The sequence below is a fragment of the Solenopsis invicta genome, chromosome 13 (assembly GCF_016802725.1).
Source record: "Solenopsis invicta isolate M01_SB chromosome 13, UNIL_Sinv_3.0, whole genome shotgun sequence".
NCBI lineage: Eukaryota > Metazoa > Arthropoda > Insecta > Hymenoptera > Formicidae > Solenopsis > Solenopsis invicta.
This window is the reverse complement of record NC_052676.1, coordinates 2,409,949-2,428,020: the sequence shown is the minus strand read 5'-3', so window position 1 is coordinate 2,428,020 and position 18,072 is coordinate 2,409,949. Positions and strand designations below refer to the sequence as shown.

At 35.2% G+C, this 18,072-nt stretch overlaps 2 protein-coding genes across 2 annotated transcripts; one reads left to right on the top strand and one right to left on the bottom strand.

Annotated features, from left to right (window-relative positions):
• The first annotated feature begins 3,662 nt into the window (after positions 1 to 3,662).
• On the top strand, positions 3,663 to 14,888 carry LOC105202255. The gene is made up of 6 exons (XM_011170672.3): positions 3,663 to 4,856; positions 12,079 to 12,186; positions 12,506 to 12,584; positions 12,669 to 12,843; positions 13,326 to 13,463; positions 13,678 to 14,888. The coding sequence occupies exons 1-6, from the start codon at positions 4,579 to 4,581 to the stop codon at positions 13,968 to 13,970; spliced, it is 1,071 nt and encodes a 356-aa protein (XP_011168974.1). The 5' UTR covers positions 3,663 to 4,578; the 3' UTR covers positions 13,971 to 14,888.
• Positions 14,835 to 18,038, bottom strand: LOC105202256 (tRNA methyltransferase 10 homolog A). Its single transcript, XM_011170673.3, has 5 exons — positions 17,638 to 18,038; positions 16,615 to 16,924; positions 16,227 to 16,373; positions 16,057 to 16,162; positions 14,835 to 15,748 (listed from the first exon to the last, which is right to left on the bottom strand). Exons 1-5 carry the CDS (start codon positions 17,769 to 17,771, stop codon positions 15,399 to 15,401), a joined length of 1,047 nt encoding a protein of 348 aa, XP_011168975.2. The 5' UTR covers positions 17,772 to 18,038; the 3' UTR covers positions 14,835 to 15,398.
• Positions 18,039 to 18,072: the final 34 nt, after the last annotated feature.

The window sequence follows — 18,072 nt, the reverse complement described above, 5'->3', positions numbered from 1 at the left end:
CGGAGTTATCGAGATCGTTAGCGTTTTCTTCCCCTGGGGAAGAAGATACACGCGTTCCGATTAATCGAAACGGTAAAAAAAAAATTTATATCTCATAATTTTTAAGAACTTTTTATATTTGAATTTGTGAAAATTAAAAAAAAAATTTCTGAAATTTCCTCAGATTTTATAAGTTTTCTTCGAAAATTAAAATGAGAAATCTTAGAATATTTTAGAATCTACTCATAGAAAAAACTTTAATAAAGATGTAGACTTCTCAGCAATTTCTGAAGTGTTACAATTTGTATAAAAAAATCTGAGAAAATTTTCAAAAAGTTAAATTATAAAATCATACAAAAATCTTGAATCAAAAGATACTTTTAATTAAATTTTAGAATATTTTTAAAAAAATTACATATGAAAAGAATTTTAATAAAGATGTAACTCTTTCTCAGCGGTTTTAAAAAGTTTCAAAAAATCTGAGAAGTTTTGTAAAAAGTCAAATTATAAAATTATATAAAAACTTTGTACAAATTTCTGAAATGTTTAAGTATATAAAAGTTGTGAAAAATTGTAAAAGAAGCATCTCACCGAGGGGATTCGCGCTATCTCGAATCGCATTATTTCGAATCGATTGCGAATCTCGAGAGGTTTCAAAAACCGAGAAGAGCTATTTGTCACCGAGAGATACGCTGGAGATATCGGAAATATTAAAAAGACGTGAACTGCGTCGCATATTTTTTACATTACTCGTTAAATCTGTTTATGAGAGAGAAAGAGATGTTTAGAGCCCCACATATTTGATGATTCATCTCGTGTTTACTTGGACAGCTGTATTACGTTCTTTGCTAGTGTAGAGAGCGATAAGCGGACGAGGTGTTTCGGTATAACGAGCGAAAGTATATACTCGTATACATCATCTCTTTTTGTACAATTAAAGTTAACGGTGATTTCGTAAGCGCTGGTGCGAGCGATTGTGTAAATTAATGGCTAGAGCCGAGAGGGACAGTCGATTTATCTCTAGCGTTTATCTCCGGCGTTAAATGTTAAATTATGCGAACCAGCGAGTATCGCCGATTTTCCTTGAAGCTGTGGAAAATTCATTATTTACGTCGAGCAGAATGACGAATTGTAGAAATATTTTATCGGAAGACTTTACATGCGCAAAAATAAGGCTTAATTACAGACAACTCAACATTCCTCGATGACTTAAGGAACACTCCCATTTGTCAGGCTACATTTATTTGAAATGTAGAAACAAAATGATCATTGTCAGCGTTTATTATCCAATCGCGACACGAAAGCATTTTTCCTCTTTTGTTGTTTCTTATTTTCCCATGATTAATAAAACAGTAAATTAAATAAATTTTGAAATTGGCGGATAAAAATATTGAGAAAAAGAGATCTTTTTATCAGTATGTGCCACAGAATAAAAAAAAAGAAAGATAAATTTTGAGTGTCAAAATTTCTATCTGAGCTCTTTGAAATGGAATTTTGGGGAAATAAGAGGAAAAGATTTACATAAAAGATATAAAACATAGGATTTATTCTTAGATTAAAAAAAAATTTTTTTATGAGTTTCTCTGTAAAAATCAAGAACGAAGAAACAATATGATAATGAAGAACACTCAGAAAAGAAGTGTTTAATTTTAAGATATCAGAAATATTTTATTTCCGTCTCCGTTTTATAAATACTTAAAAACGTTTTAATTTCAAACGGTGTTTAGATTTAAAAGACTAAAATATTTAAAGCCTATTAAAGATTTCAGTTTTATACGTTTTAGTGTTTTGAATCTACTTATACTTTAAAATAAAAACATTTTTAAGCGTTTAAAAACGGAGACCGAAATGAAACGTTTTGATAACTTGAACTTAGGAACTTCTTGAGCGAAGGTGCATGATTGCATCAGAAAGAGGCTAGGCGAGAGAGACAAGTCGTTATAAAAAATTGAAGGTGAACCTGACCTACACTACTGTAGCCTTTTAAAATTCAAAATGTCGCTTGCTTCTCGACTCGCGATTAGTCGAGCTCTCGATTTCAATACGCGCACAAGATTCAATGTGTGCTTCATCGTCCACACACGCATTTTTTTTATTCACATTTTACATTTCGCATTAAACTGACTAACACGCTTTTAGCAAACTTGTTCAGGAAATGCGCGCCGGAGAACCTGTCGTGGCTCGGCATATTTTAAATTATAATTTGACTAACATGGCTTGTCGCTAATACGAAAAAAACAGTAAACTGGTTTACCACTATTTTAAAATACATATCATTATATATATTTATCTATCTGACTAGTTTGCTTAGCTCTTAACGCAGCGGCAGGTGCGTCGAAGTCGCTAATGAAGAAACGTTTGTAATCTGGTTTATATAATTAATAATAATTGAGAATGAATAAACATTACCGGGAAGTGGTCAACCAAAGAAAATAAATGTGTTACGCAGGTATGTTCGCATATGGGCAGGGAGAGGGAGAGAGAGGAAATGTTCTATGCCGTCGATTTTATTAAATGTTTTTCTCGTGTGATTTGTTTTTGATTTTTTGTGAACGGTGCAACGACGTGTGGGTACGACCACAGAGAAAAATAAGTGTGACACATGCACGTACACTCAAGGCTGTTAATGTCCACCGTGTGCATTTAGAGACTTATCTATATAGTAAGAGAGAGAACGCTGCAATATTATTTAATATCCATTAAATATCATTCCTGAAATATACGAATATTATACAAGAAATAAATAATATTATTTACTTCAATATTTTAAATTATCGGGAATATCATAACTTTTAAGTGTAATAATTATAAAGTTTCTGAATATTTTATGCATAATAATAATTCACATTAATTTTTCACCACAATAATATTCGTAAAACGTTTTCATAATAATCCTACAGATATCGAAGTAACTGCATGTACATTTTGTAAAAACGGACATTAATGCAATATTCCCATAATATTAAAAATATTGAATAATACTCTTGGAATATTATTTTAATAATCTTTTAATTTTGAATAATATTTTAGGAATATTATAGCGTTTTTAGGGAAAGCTCATTTGAATTTGAACCGATGGGAACGGTAATGCCTATAATTCATTTGAAGTTAGTAGCGTTCCAATTTCCATACAATTAGACGTGCTATAGAAAATCCGGAACGCAGCCAACTTCAGATAGGTAGGCGTCCATCGTCCCCGTATGTAGATTAACTTCCAACTCGTTCTATTTACTTCCCAACTCCTTCGAAATGTGTAAAATTAGAAGGAAAGAACGGAAGGTAAGTTGAATCGAGCTTAAAGTCAAGCGTAAGTAAACTGAATCGAGTTTAAAATCAATCTACGTTAATGCAAACAGGTCTGGCAATGTACGCGTGCGCGCGGGAGGAGGACAGGAGGTATTCTCACGCCGATTTTTCCGCGAGATTTCTCAATCCTTCCTCTTTTTACAGATTTCGCTTTTTTTTTGTGCGCGAGATGCGCAGCGTGTCGTGCTATGCGCGATTCGCGTGCAACTCTGTCACGTGTTGCGTACCTTCGTCGAGCGGGAACGAGGGGCTGGGAAAGGAAAGAGAAAGAGTGAGAGAGAAAGAGCGAGAGAGAAAGAGCGAGAGTGGGCGCGCGCGGGCGCCAGGAGTCGGAGAGAGCGCGACGTATACTCGCATATATATACGAACAAAATAATACTAGAGCGTATATACGTCAGTCGGCCTCCATCGCGCGCGCGTCATCGTCGTCGGGTCGTGCAGAGCAGAAACGACGCACAACAGGAGGCGGCGTCATAATCCGCAGCTTCTTCGCGGAAACCCGCGTCGACCTGTCTCGGGCGACCGTCGTCGTCGCGATTACTCGTCAAGACGAGTCTGGCATCTCCTCCCCGAGGAACGGGACAACTGCGCGGACAAAGAACTACCACTGGTGCAGGTAGACGAGGAAAGAAAGACGGAGAAAGAGAAAGAAAGAGGACAGAATCATCGAATGATGGACAGTGCGTGCATGATTGGTGGCCCTTGAGGGCGCGTCGGGGGTGTGCGTCAGCTGTAGCCGCAGAACGTAGCTAGTAGCCGTCGTCGCTCTCCGTCTGGCAACCCGGTTCCGCGCGCGCTCCGTCTCGCTCTCTTCTACGCTCCATTCTTCCCCGTTCCCCCTCCGCCGCCCTCGCACGGCGGCGGTGGCGGCAGCGGCAGCAGCAGCTGAGGAAGACCCCGCGCGGGGCGCACATCGCACATTCGCCGCGTCGCACTCGCCCTAGAGAGGCTGTCACGCGCGCTATTAATATACCCCTTCGTGGAGCGCAGCAGTTGTCTACGATCGTCTTACGTGCGCGGGCGAACCAGCGTGCGTTTTGCCATGCACGGCGAGTAGTCGCGCAGCTGAGGAGAAAGAGAGAGAGAGAGAGAGAGAGTCAGCACCGAGAAAAAGGAGGCGAAACCTGACGTAGGGTTAGGAAGAGGAAGAAGAAGAAGAAGAAGAGGAGAAGGAGGAGGAAACGCTGGACGACCGCCGTCGGCGCCGTCGCCACACACGACGACGACGACGACGACGTCGAGGAGGAAGAGGAGGAGGAGGAGGAGGAGCGACGTGCCCGCGGTCCGGGGAGCATGGAGCAATTCTGGACGCGGGAGCGACTCTGGCTGCGAGAGCGATTCCTGGCGCGTCGACTGATAAAAAAGAAAGACTTTTTCCTGTGGAAGATGTGCAGCCGGATGTATCGTCGAGTGATGGATCTCACGGTCGGTCACGATAACGAGCAGAAGACCGAGGAGTGCCGGAGCGAGGTGTGCCGGTACTGCCGTGCTATGGAGAAGACGTTGCTCTGGGAGGACTTTACGTTCTTCATCAACCTCTACCTGTTCATCGCGCTCAACGTGACGACCTGGTGAGTCTGGAGTGCGCGCGCGCGCGCGCGTGCGTGTTGTTCTTTTGTTTGTGCCAAAGTCTCGCGCTTCCTTCCAGCGAATTCGTCTGCGAGCGAGAGGAAAACGCGGAGAAAAGAGGTCGTTCTTTCGACACTCGAGTACTTATCAATCATCCGCCGTTGCGACATTGAGAAAGAGGAAGATCACGCTATTTCTCTCCCTCTCCCCAGTTGTTGGAGCAACGTGGACCTGCATATGATGCATTTTGGACAATTGTTTCGTCCACTTCCGCCAATGGAGATCGACCTTGATCTCGGTTTCACTATGCTTTCTTATCACGTTTCAATTAGAATTTAGACTCTAATAGCACTTGATGTATGCACATACGAATATATGCACAATATTGCAATATTGTACCGATATTCTAGAATATTTATGCGATATCTTGTGCTGTTAGGGAAAAGAGGTAAGAAAAAAATAAGTCGAGATGACAAAGTGAATCGACATTGGAAGTGGATATTAGGCAATCATGCCCCTTATTTCCTGAGGAGAAAGCAAAGGGCATTGATTGCCTGATATCCACTTCCACTAATGTTCTTTTTCGATGATCAAACAATTCTTTCGTTCCACTATATTTATATCAATTTCCATCAGCGTAGATTAACTTTAACTTTTTCTTTACCTTCTTCTAGCTATAAGAATTGAAGAAAGATAAAGAGTAAGTTAAACCGAAATTTAAGTTAAGCTACATTGATAGAAAGGGACATTAATTAGAGTCTTTTATTTTTCTTTCCTTGTGTTTTTTTTATAATCAAATAATTCTTTCTTTCCGCTATATTTCCACCAACCAATAGACTGACTTTGATCTCGATTTAACTGTTTCTTTACCTCCTACTTCTAAGAATTGAACAAAGATAAAGAGTAAGTAAAACCGTAATAAATCATGCATTAATGGCAATAGACATCAATCGAGTGTTAAACTCGGCGCACAATAGAAGAATATATTAGATATTGCTAATAGGAATTGAAATTTTAGAATCAGTTTTTTTAATGAATATTAAACACAATTAACATACAATACAATGGATACGAATAAGACGTAAAACATAAATGTGTCATGCAAGATACAGCATTTATCATTTATCTATATTGCTTCATTGAGAAAACTGATCGTAAAATTTCAACTCCTATTCCTAATATCTAACATTTCTCTATTGTGTACTGAATCTTAAGACTCCTCTTTACTTTGTTCTCGAAAGAATCCTAAATTAGTCAAAGGAAAGCTCTTTCCTCCTTTTTTTTTGTTTCAAAGTCCCAACAACAGTTTAGCCTCAGACACAAGAAAATCTTAAACAACAGCAACAAGGACTAAAGAACAGTGAGCATTCTTCGTTCAACGTATGTTGAACTATTGCTATCCTCCGTTCTCTTATTGCATTCATGTACCTGAGGCTTTTCAGTCCTTTTGTGAAAGGTCAGGATTCTGGGGGGGTCTCCCACTTTATAGACAGAAAAAAAAAAACAGAAAACCGGTTTTTGGCAGGAAATTTCCTCCGGGCAGACAAAAAATTTCCCCGAAACGTCGAGGGACGATTCGACAGCTCTCTCGTTCACGCTCCCCTACCCTTCCCTCGGATTTAAAGGGCTCCAGGTAGTCAGCTGGCCATGATCCCGGTGCGTTTAAAGGACATGAGCCTCGATTCGACATCGTCTCGACTCTCCTATCTTCCTCTGGCGTCGTCGACGAACGATCGACGGCGACGTCCTTATCTCGGCCTATATTGCGCGACACTCGCATCGTTTTCTTCGCGCACGCGTGTGTCAGTGTGTATACGTTTGTGCATCTCGCTTTGCCTCCGACGTCCCACGGTGACGCGCCGCGCCTCCGGCCGCCCGTGACGTCACGCCGGCGGCGCGCTGCGCGCCGCAGCGTTACAGCTGTTTTACGTTTCGTGTGCACGAGAGTGACTTCGCCTTCTAGGTCAAGGCCCCCTTTCCGAATGGACGCTCGTGTGGGGATTTCGTGCGACGCCGATACGCACGTATCTACATAATATACACACGCGCGCGCGCGAACGCGCGATTACTTGTGGCGAAATAAATGCGTCGCGTTATCTCGCGAATGACGGCAAATCTTCAAGGGGTTCTTCTCGCTTCCGGAGTTCACACGTATTTCGCGCGCGCGCGCCTCACTTCCGGTGTTTACGCGATCGCCCAGTTATCGCGCGTATTTCCCTTTCTCGTTTAAAAAATCCGATGCAATTGACAAGGAAGAATCTACATAATCCTATCTGTTTTTTAGTTCGTAAACAACAGGTTTGGGATTTTTTTTCATGTTATTTCGTAATCCTCTTTTATCAACGTCCGTCCGACCGTATTTTGTAGAAATTGTTATTGTCACTTGTTATCCTGCCATGTTTTCAGTTTATATTTGATGTATTATGTAACACTTCAATTTTAGATTTCGTGTTTTATCTATGAACAGTCCAGATAGCACAATATTTATGATAAATATTTATGAATATTTATAACTATTTGCTTTTTTACGTACTACATAAATATCTTATGCGTATTTTATATACACGAGAGGAAAACTTATACCATTTTTATTCAAAATGTTATTGAAATACAAATTACACATTTTGTATTTGTAGTAAGTAAAAAATTAATCTAATTCAAAATTTATGATAAATCTTTATGATATGATCAATCTAAGATTACAAAAGTGTTTATGAAGTATTTTCGTATAAATAATTATGAAGTATTCAAATAATTATTGTAAATATTTTTTAAACCTCTTATAAATATCGTGTGCTATCCAGGAGCGTTGAATAAATTAATGTTCATATTTTTTCTACTGAGTTAATTTAAATTAATTAACTAATGATTTTAAAATTAATTTAGCTACTTTAAAAGTTATATAAATGAAAAACTAATTCAGTTTAAAGTTACGTAAGGTTAAAAATTAACTTTATGTTAAATTAAAAGCAAAGTTTGAAAAACTTTCTTTATATTAACAATTCAATGTAGTAATTTTATAGAATTATTGTAGATTACTCTAAATGACATGCAATGAACAATGAATCACCAAATAAATTTAATATCTTATTTGTAAATTAAATTTATATGAAAGAACAAAATATTGTTTATTATATAAAAATGTATTATTTTTCACTCATTGTTAGGAGAAAAGTTAATGAGTTAAAGTTCTAAAAATATCTAGAAGTTTATTTATTTAAAATTAATTAACTTAATTAAATTAAACGTTAATAACTTTTTATCACTCAGTTAATTACTGCCCAACTCTGTATATAAATAATTTTAATATTTCTTATGCATATAATATGTATACATTTTATCTCTCATTTTTAAATTTGATTAGATAACTCGACAGGAAAACATACACGTGTATAATATTTAATTATGTAACTGTTTAATTATGAGTTAAGAAACGATAGAAATAAATTTTCTGTAGCAGCTCAAATGTCTGAAACGATAACTAAACCATATTATAGGTAAAATTTGAATAAAGCGTAAATCAGTTTCTATCATTTTCTATCGGTCTTTTTTTTAACGAGAACACTTCGCTTTCTTCCTAATCGCTAGAATAATCGTCAATTCTCCGTGTGAATCATGAGTCTTGCAAGAAATTCAGAAATCAAAATTTCAAGTAACTGCAGCATTGCTCCAAAAACAATAATATGTGAAACAGAAGAACAATATAACAGCTGAGTTTAAAAACGCTTAGAATACACAAAGTAGAGATGTAATACAATATAAAAAGTTTTTCAATTTTTCACAACTGCCTTAGCGGGAAAAATTCTACAAAATTCTATACCAAAATGTTAGAATTGAAAAACTTTTGTTAATCTTAGTAATTAAATACATATATTTAGGAAAAAAAAAATATTTCTCGGAAAAGATAAATATTTCTACGAAAAACTAATAATTTCTATAAATTGGTATTTTTAGTAGCATTTTATAATTATTCATAGAAAGATTTTTCTCCAGAGTAAACTACTTAAAATCGTCTAGAATATAGTTCGTTGTAGTATAACAAAGTTTTACCGAGAAATTTGGAAAAATCGCATAACAAAAATACAAATATTTAAAAGTCTTCCGATTCTAGAATTTTCATGTAGATTTTTGCAGCATTTTTTTTTTTTTTTTTCCCCCCTTAAATTTGTGTGGAATTTTGTACAATTTTTTTCTTCCAGGATGATATATCAAGAGAAAATTGGTACTGCCTAAATGGTCCACGATTTCACACGGCGTCAGTGAAAAAACAACGATTCACACGGAGATTTAACTGAGCCAATTTCCGGCGCGGCGATTAGTTTAAAGCGCTATTTAAAAAACGCCACGATTGTCATTAAGAGCGGTGCGTCGTGAATTGTTTATTCTTGCGCTTCTTCGTGCATTTCATGAATTTAAATACAGCAGCAGTCGCAATAACAAAAAAAAACGACAGACGGTTTCATGCGTCGTTGATTGAAATAAGTCGAATGTTGTTTGGCGTCGCGATTTTCATCGCGCGAGTTGTTGACTCGCACGATGATAAGATCGTCATAGCAAAGAGTGATTTTATTGTATTATGAGTATGTGTCATATGTGCGCAATATATAAATAAATCAAAGTCCGGCAAACAGAGAAACATCTGACGTCTTTTTATTCGGAATAATATGGAAACAAATGCGCGAGAATGAAAGCTAAATGACTGCTAAATCAATCTCGTATTTTTTACAGAATTTATCAGATATTTTAGCATATAAGTTTATTTTGGAACGTTGCAAGCTTTCGACGTCTGAGATTCTTGTTAAATTCTGTTAAAGAAAGCGCTCGTTTCTTCAAAAAAGATACACAAGAAGAAAACAGAATTTTCTTAGAATTCTTCATACATAATGTTTCAAAATTTCTATACGAATTTTATAAACTTTTAGAAAATTTTTTTGATGTGAATTGCAACATTTTTTTTAATGCTGAGAATTTGCATTTTTTTTTTAATATTTTTACATGTGCAAATTTTTAAAGATTTAAAAATTTTTTTCTGTACTGAAACAAAATTGAAATATTAGCAAGCAAATATTATTTATTTTTGCTTCGATATTTATTGCCTATTAAAGAAAGTTGATTGATTAGACATATGCGTTTCGCCATTACAATTTTTTTGTAGGCAATAAATATTGAAGAAAACGTCAGAAATAAATAACATATGCGTGCTAATATTTCAATTTTTTCTCAATACAGAAAGAAGTCTTGTGTTAGTGTGAAATATAATTTATCTTTCTTATTAACTGATTTGTTTCTAGGGATTATTTTTTGCGCCGTATTTATTTTGGCGAAATAAATTTTCAAGTATCTTTTTTTTAGTGTATAATTTTAGAGGAAAATTTATCTAAAGAAGTCAAATATTTTTAGAACTTCATAAAATTTTTAAAAATGTTTGAAAATATTTGTAAAATATCAAAGAATTTTTCTTCCAGAGTAGTAACACTTTTTTTGTTAGAATTCTTTGTTATAATTTTTCAGATATACATTCTCAGAATTTTTATAGCAATTGAAACACTTCAGAAATGTTGAAAAAGTTTGCATCTTTTCTAGAATTCTTTATCTGTATATAAATCCTAAAATATTCCAAGATTTATCATAGTCTATAATTTTCGAGATAAATTATATAAGATCTGAAAAAAATTTTAAGCATTGTTTTGATCTTGATAAATTTAAAATCTTCTTAAAATATGAAACATTATCAGAATTTCTTTTCATAAGAGACAAAGGAAATTCTTCTTGATTTTAGGTAAACAAAATGCAAATGGACTTTATTTCTTTAAGTTTTTTTTTTGTCAGACAAGTTTTTTAGGTGTCTGACTGTGCAAGCTATGGAAATTCCGGAAGTTCTCTACACGTACGTTAAATGAAGCAGTTAGGATCTCCGCACAATGGAATAATATATTAGATAATAGAAATAGGGATTAGAGATTCGAATATTTCTTAGAATCAATTTCCTCGATTACCACTACACGTAAGTTATATTGTGTGTGTATGCGTGTGCGTGTATTGTGAGTGTCTTGTGCGACACATTTATGTCCCATATTTTATCAACGATGAGATACTATTAAAGACCATTGATCCTAGACAAATTTTCGCGACTACTAAAGAGGCTTCGAAGGAGTGGCGATAATTGAAGAGGGATGACATCATTGATTGCAAATTTAAATAGAAATTTATGATTGTTGACATAGATTTGAATAGTACATTAAATTCATGATTTTTTATCATACAAGTTCTTTATAAATAAATATGCATACAATGCTATATCTTATGTATTACTGCAAAATTATAATTCTTTTTGTTTAATTATCATCTCTATAAATAATCAAACGTGAATGATAACATTACGATTGCAGTTTCAAATAAAAATTTAATGTTATCGGGTTCTAAGTACATATCTATGAAACATTAGAGTAATAATAAGTCATAAAATTAGTATTTTATTATCATCTCACTCTTAAATGTACATTTAAGTTTTAATAGTCACGCGAACTTCCGTAAGATCATTAGTCTTTGATTATTTATTTATATCCACTGTGCATTACACATTACGTATGTGTTTAATATTTATTCAGGAAACTAAATCTAAAATTTTAATACTTGTTCCTAATACTCAGGGTTGGATAGTAACTAGTTAAAAAATGAAAAGTTAAATAATAAAATTAAAAAGTTAATAACTTAATTAATTTTAAATAACTTTAACTAATTATTTTTGACACAAATTTTATTAACTTTTTTCTAAGTTAAAAGTTTATCTCTGTAAAAGAAAAAAATTATGAAAAACAATATTTCTTTGCTATTTCATTTAAACTTAATTTACAAATAAAACATTAAATTTGTATGATCCATATTACAATTGTCTTGAATAATCTGATTTTAAAAAATTGCGAATTTCTGATTTAATATGAATAATGCTTTTCAAAATTAATTTTTAAGTTAATTTAATCTAAACATCACTTTTAACCAGCTAGTTAATATTTGGCTCACGTAATTTTTAACGTAACTAAATTAATTTTAAGTTTTTTAATTTAATTTAAATATATCAATTTATACAATCTTGTTAATACCTAATATTTCTCCATTGTATGCAAAAGCCTTAAAAAAAAACCTCCCACGTATTTATGGGAGTGAACGTTCGCCGTTAGTATTGTGTCCGCGAAATTCTCATGGAACGTTGTACTCTTATTGCAGGCTCTACGACGTGTTTGATGTACGGCCATCGCTGTTACCATTCAACATGTATTTTATGACGCAAGGAGTGATTGCTTTCAAATTCATGGACGATCTGGCCCCTGCAGCGTAAGTTATCGCTTTTGTTGTTGCAACGTTATCAGTTGCGCTCGTCATATTTCTGTGCAACAATAATATGCCGAGATAAAATTCGCTAAATAACGCGCGTAATATTTCTATCGTCTCAAATTATCTCTGACGTAGTTTTGTCTCATCGTTTCGTTTGCTTACAAACAGCAAAATTGTTGACGGTGAACTCGATAAGAGAATTCCGTATTCGCGTATAATTTAATCTTGCTCTCGATTAAAAAGGCAATAGAAGATAAATATAGAGACAAAACGATAAGGAATAATATAATAATCTTGAGCCCTTACAAACGCATTTCAGGGAGCATCAAAGGGTGTGTAGTTGGCCTCACTGGCTCTGGAAAAATCTGCTGAAGTTACGGAGCAAGAAACCAGGATTGGTAAACATTCTTTTGTTATGTTTCGGAGTAGTAAGAGCGAAATCTTATAAGAAGATTGAGGACATTCCGTTTATAATGTTTCAGCACTGCGCCATCCTTTGCCTTGTGGCCTTCGGTCTGTGGCTCCTCGGGCGCCACGTCGATCCAGTGATACTCTGGAGCATCATAATTGCAGCTCTGAGTCTGCCGTTACCCCTAAAAATGTCTAATAAAATGAGGGACGGCATGTCATATGTAATAGACTACGTATCACACAGAGGTAAACAAAAGTGTCTGAACTAGAAGACTCGAACAAGAAGGATTCGAATATATTCGACATGTGTTCGATCCGTTCGAATAGTTTGAAGACGAAAAGAATGAGCATCCAATATTTCGAACAGTTCGAATTTCAACAATGATCGGCTTAATGTAGTGGCAATTCATTAAAATATCACATGTAAATACATTAAGATATTACGTATCTTAGATGAAATAAATATCATTTGCTTTTAAATTTGCCCAAATAAAAGATAAAAATATATCTAGATAATTTTAAAATAACATCAATATTTCAGACTCGTTGTTCACATTAATTTAGATAATTGGAAAAAGAAAATATTTTTATCTAAAATAAAGACGAAAAAAATATGCGATCTTTCTTCGAGTCTTTTACGTATAATTTAATTGTTTAATGTTACGATATCTTGTTATAATGTTTGCACAAAGAACATGTTTATATGCTTCTTTTCATTTGTTTTTCAGGATGGACGTCGGACAGCGAAATCGAGGATGAATTTTTACCTGTGGTGACAGAGGCGAATCTGCAGGTATTAAACCGCGTGGGAGAGACGGGTGATCAATCGCCAACTCCGACGAGCGTGCATTCGGACACTCAGAACGGTATGCTGTGACAAACTTGTCCCAGTTCAAAAAGGAAATTCAATTTGCGGTTCAGATATTGTTTACTATTTATCTTTTTAAAAGACAATTGATTCCACATTCCTCCATACTGATCGTCTCATTTTCCGCTCGAGGATTTAAAGCAGAATAAACTCGTTCGGTTTTCCATCACTCGAGTTTCTCCGTCTTACGTTTCGTCGCATGTTGTTTGCAGATTCCTTTTACGACGAGGATTTCATAGAGGGACTCCAGGAGATAGCGTATCACGGTGAGGGTAGCACCGACGGTGTCGAGCTATCGGAGCTGGAGCTTAGCGTCGGTGAAAACGACGCCGAAGAGGACGGCATAAAATTTCAGACCGGCCATTTCGAGAAAAGTTCCTCGTCATCCTCCGAGGAGGAAGTCTTCGAAGGGAAAAAGATAATCGCAGTTAGCAGCGATGAGAGTAACGGCGACAGCGACTTCGAGATAATCGACAAGGAGGAGATAGCGAAGATAGAAATGTGATGAGCCCGATCGGCGCAAGAAAGTGAGGGATTATCGCGTGCGATTGAATTGAAATGATGTAAAGTTGAAAAAAAGACCATCTCTCTGGTCTCGGGGGCACGAATGAAATAAAGAAAAAAGAATTCAATCGAGCAACGATAAACGATAGTGGCTTCGCTTGAAATACAATTGTCTCGGTCGAACGTGATGGTGTAGGTTGAAATAATTAAAATAATTTAATTTTTAAGTCACACACTTGTCTCCCGATCGTAACGTTGTACTCGCGCGCGCGTGCGTACAAAGTATCGATCTTGGTCGGAAAGCGCGAAGACGAAAAAAGAAAGCAAGATTTATTTATTTAGACGAAGTCAGTCGAACGCCCGTAATTCTTTTGTTCTCTACCGTTTCTGATCTTGCGCTACTCTCTTCCATTGTAAAGGAAGTAACGAGGAAGAGGAAGGCGGAGAGACTTGAGAATAAGGGGACTCAACTGTAGATATATTATATATGTGCAAAATATGATACCGCTGGTATTGTATTTAATGTCTTGGATGATAAATAGGCGTATGTACATTTGCAATGTAATAAATATGCACCTGTGTACAAACGTTTCAACCCGAAGAGTCAGTTTTAACCTAATTGCTATGATTGCAACGGCGCCGTTATGACAGTAAGAAAACGCGAAAGGTACCTAATACGATCAGATAAGAGCTGCACTCCAGGTAGCGCAAACAAACATTTTAGATGTGTAAGAATGTATTATATTGTAACATGTGTCTGTGAGATGTGTATAAAAAAAACAATGCGCGAGAAGATATTGACGAGGCGTATGTCGAATCTGACGCGTTTTTGTAGCCCGTTTATAATTGGTGTTTGTCGTCTTGCTCTTGTCTACGCATCTCGTATATTTGAAAATACACGACAGACGATACAAAAATATATTATTGTTATTATACATATATACAAGAGACCTTACCTCATGTAACTGCGAATTTTCGGCAGTCTTAAAAAAGGAGCGCGATAAAATAGATTCTCTTTTATTTCTGCGGTATTCGCAAAGTAGCAAAAAGAATCGACGTCAAAATAAAAGAAAATTTTAGAAATGTTGCTATAATTTATATTGTTTATCATTTATTTAGATAAACAATTAATTGTTTATCCAAATAAATTATAAACAATATAACAACGATTAATTTGATTAGATGCCTCATACTTTGATTTTTTGTACATATATAAATTATGTACATGCTTTCTTAATATTTTTTAACCAATTGTATCCTCTTTTCGAATAATGCAAAATTCTTAACTGTTTTTTTTTTACTTTTTAGAAACTTATTGTATTTATTGCTTGGCCCAATCGTTCACGCTTTATATTTTTTCTCCAAAAAACAAATAGTTGATCAGACAGAAACTTACATTTCTATTTATAGTTATTAACTGTTTACAGAATTACGTTACACATGGATTCTCCTGTAAAATCTCTTTCGAGTCTGCATTGTTTTCAAGCCTATCGCTCTCCTTATCGCAAACGTCTTGTATAATCTTTATCATCGTGTTATTTACATCAATCGACACTGTATTTACATCAAATGGCATCGTATTGTTTACATCAACTGATGCAATGTTACTTATATCAACCGGCATCGCATTATTTACATCATTAGGTTTCGGATCTTGCGATCCATCTTCTTTGGATTGCACAGAAACGATCGGTCGAGCGTTCTTTCTCTCTGGCAAAACTTTCAAGAACGCCTCTTGCCAAGTATTGCCTTCTGAGACTCTTAGCAGTATCTCAAAGACTGAAAAAGTTCGATTATTTTTTTAAAACGTAAATCTCGACGTACAAATTACTTATTGTCAAAGCTGAATTAAAAACAACAGTAGCGAGCAAAAAATGCGTGATTTGAAATTTTCATTATATTTCATCTGCTAGTAAAAATATCGACAAATATTTATTATTCAGAAATACACAACTTGTGATTCATGGAAAAATATCAAAATACATTTAATTTTACTCATTATTTTGTTGCAAAAATAAATCAAAGATTTTAAAAAATTAGTAATACTATAATTACTTTGGAAAAATTTCAAATCATACAATGCTTACCGTGATCAATAGTCAACACTTTTCTAGCTTTCATCTGTAGGAACTTGTCTAATGGCAAACGGCCGTGTCTAATACTCGCCTCCGTCGCCAATTTGTAGCACATACCCTACAATTTAAATTTTTAATAAAAAGAGATTCACACAAAAAAAGACCAGTCGAAAAGATCTCACCTTATGTGCATTGTGATCGACTAGGCCACCTATAACATACACGCAATCGTGTTCTAGATGATCTATTATATTTTCTGATTCGCTCGTAAGATATATAATCTTGTCTTTGAGATAAACATCCATATATGGCTCCGTATGGAAACTCACCTACAATTCAGTAAAAATTATACATTTGTCACGTAAATTTTAAGTCGCTTAGATCAATATCATCCAAGTTGATCCGCAGAGGGTCCAGCTATGACCAAGTAAGATTTATCTCAAATTAATTGTATTTTTACATGTCGACCAATGTTGCTCAGGATTTATTATTTGATAAACCCACCATCAATTCCGGAAAGTTAATCATAAAAAATTAAAAGGAAACACATGTTTAGTTGCGATTACGTACATCCCAATGCTCATAACCATTGTGCTTCTCCATGCTAGCTCGCGATTTACCAGTGAAGCTGGTGAGGGAGAATTGCATAGGCGCTGCGGCTCGCCTATTCAAAGTGTAGCACCTTAGAATCTGCTTTGTTAGCTTAGCGATGTCCTTATCGATCATCAGCTCATCGAACGACAAGTCGATGGTCACCGTGAGTGTGCACGCACTCGCTGCCATGGTGCTTTGCTTTAAAAATTTTCTGGACGGACCTAAGCTCAAGTTATTCGCGCGTGCGTACGCCCGCTTCTCCCTTGCTTTAATCCTCTCTTTTAATCTGCGTACATATAAACATACATATAAATTATGACCCAACATAAAAAAAAATTTGTTGAAGACTGCATAAATAAATTTCCTTCTGTATAAAACAAAATTGAAGGGTTTCCACAAAAAAGGCAAAATAAAAGCATTCTTTTTAAACTTCTATTTGAATTATTCTCTATGAGTAAACAATTTGGTTCTGGCAAACCTCAAACAGAAAATGGAAAAATATAACTATAAACAAGTAGTAAATTAAAATTTCAGTAAAAACCACACAAATCAAGTCCAAAGGTTTTTACTTTCATTTTTCTTTTTAAATATGTCCATATATAATATTGATCAAAACTTACAGCTTTGTTTGTATGTCTATTACATAATCAAAGAAAAATTATCATGTTTATACAATGAACGGTTTGCAGATGAAAAATTGTGTTCTCTAAAAATTTAATTTTTTGGATTTTAAAAATTTAATTTGTTTGGTTTCTGGCAAAAAAACCCTTCAACTGTGTATGAAAGTTACTAAAAAAACTATGTATTAAATCTCTTAAGCAGATTGTTGCAAATTAACGTGAAGACTGTGCATAAAAAAAATCGCAGATATAACGTTAATTTTTCTTTATGTAGATAAGGAGATTTATTCCAGGCTCCTCGAAAGATAAAAAAATGCGACACAGTCGCAATTTATGGAATTCCGTACATCGCTGCCGCATGACATCGGGAATTCCTAACCTCTTCTCGCTCCTTCGCTCCAACCACTTCTTCTCCCTCTCCAGCCTCTTCAATTGACGCTTACTCATATTCGCCGGTGGCTTTGATGGTTCAACTGCAATCGCGTTGTTCTCCGTAGAATTTACGTCGTCCATATCATCAAATAAATTTTCTTTCCCGGTATGAGCCACGTGAATCGCGCTCGGTCTGTTTATCTTCTCCTTTTTTCCCCTTGCTTCTCTTTCGCGAATCTCTGACTGGGAAGCGCGTCGAATTTTTAATCCACATTTAGCTAATTATTCGTTATTTCTAAAACAACACTGATTTTAAGCTAAGATTTATTATCAAATTAATTTTGCTTCCTGCAGTTTCCACATTGTGCACGATCGTCCAAATTTGAGGTTAAAATTTAAAATTGCATCCATTTAATTTTATACTATAGACTGCGTTCCAAAT

Excerpts from the sequence above, each read along its gene's own strand:
- LOC105202256 (XM_011170673.3), bottom strand. The coding sequence starts at position 17,771 with ATGGACGACGTAAATTCTACGGAGAACAACGCGATTGCAGTTGAACCA. Across the intron at positions 16,374-16,614 it reads ATGGTTATGAGCATTGGGAT|GTGAGTTTCCATACGGAGCC; the intron begins GTACGTAATCGC and ends ACTGAATTGTAG. Across the intron at positions 15,749-16,056 it reads AGTGTTGACTATTGATCACG|TCTTTGAGATACTGCTAAGA; the intron begins GTAAGCATTGTA and ends GAACTTTTTCAG.
- LOC105202255 (XM_011170672.3), top strand. The coding sequence starts at position 4,579 with ATGGAGCAATTCTGGACGCGGGAGCGACTCTGGCTGCGAGAGCGATTC. Across the intron at positions 4,857-12,078 it reads GCGCTCAACGTGACGACCTG|GCTCTACGACGTGTTTGATG; the intron begins GTGAGTCTGGAG and ends CTCTTATTGCAG. Across the intron at positions 12,844-13,325 it reads AGACTACGTATCACACAGAG|GATGGACGTCGGACAGCGAA; the intron begins GTAAACAAAAGT and ends TTTGTTTTTCAG.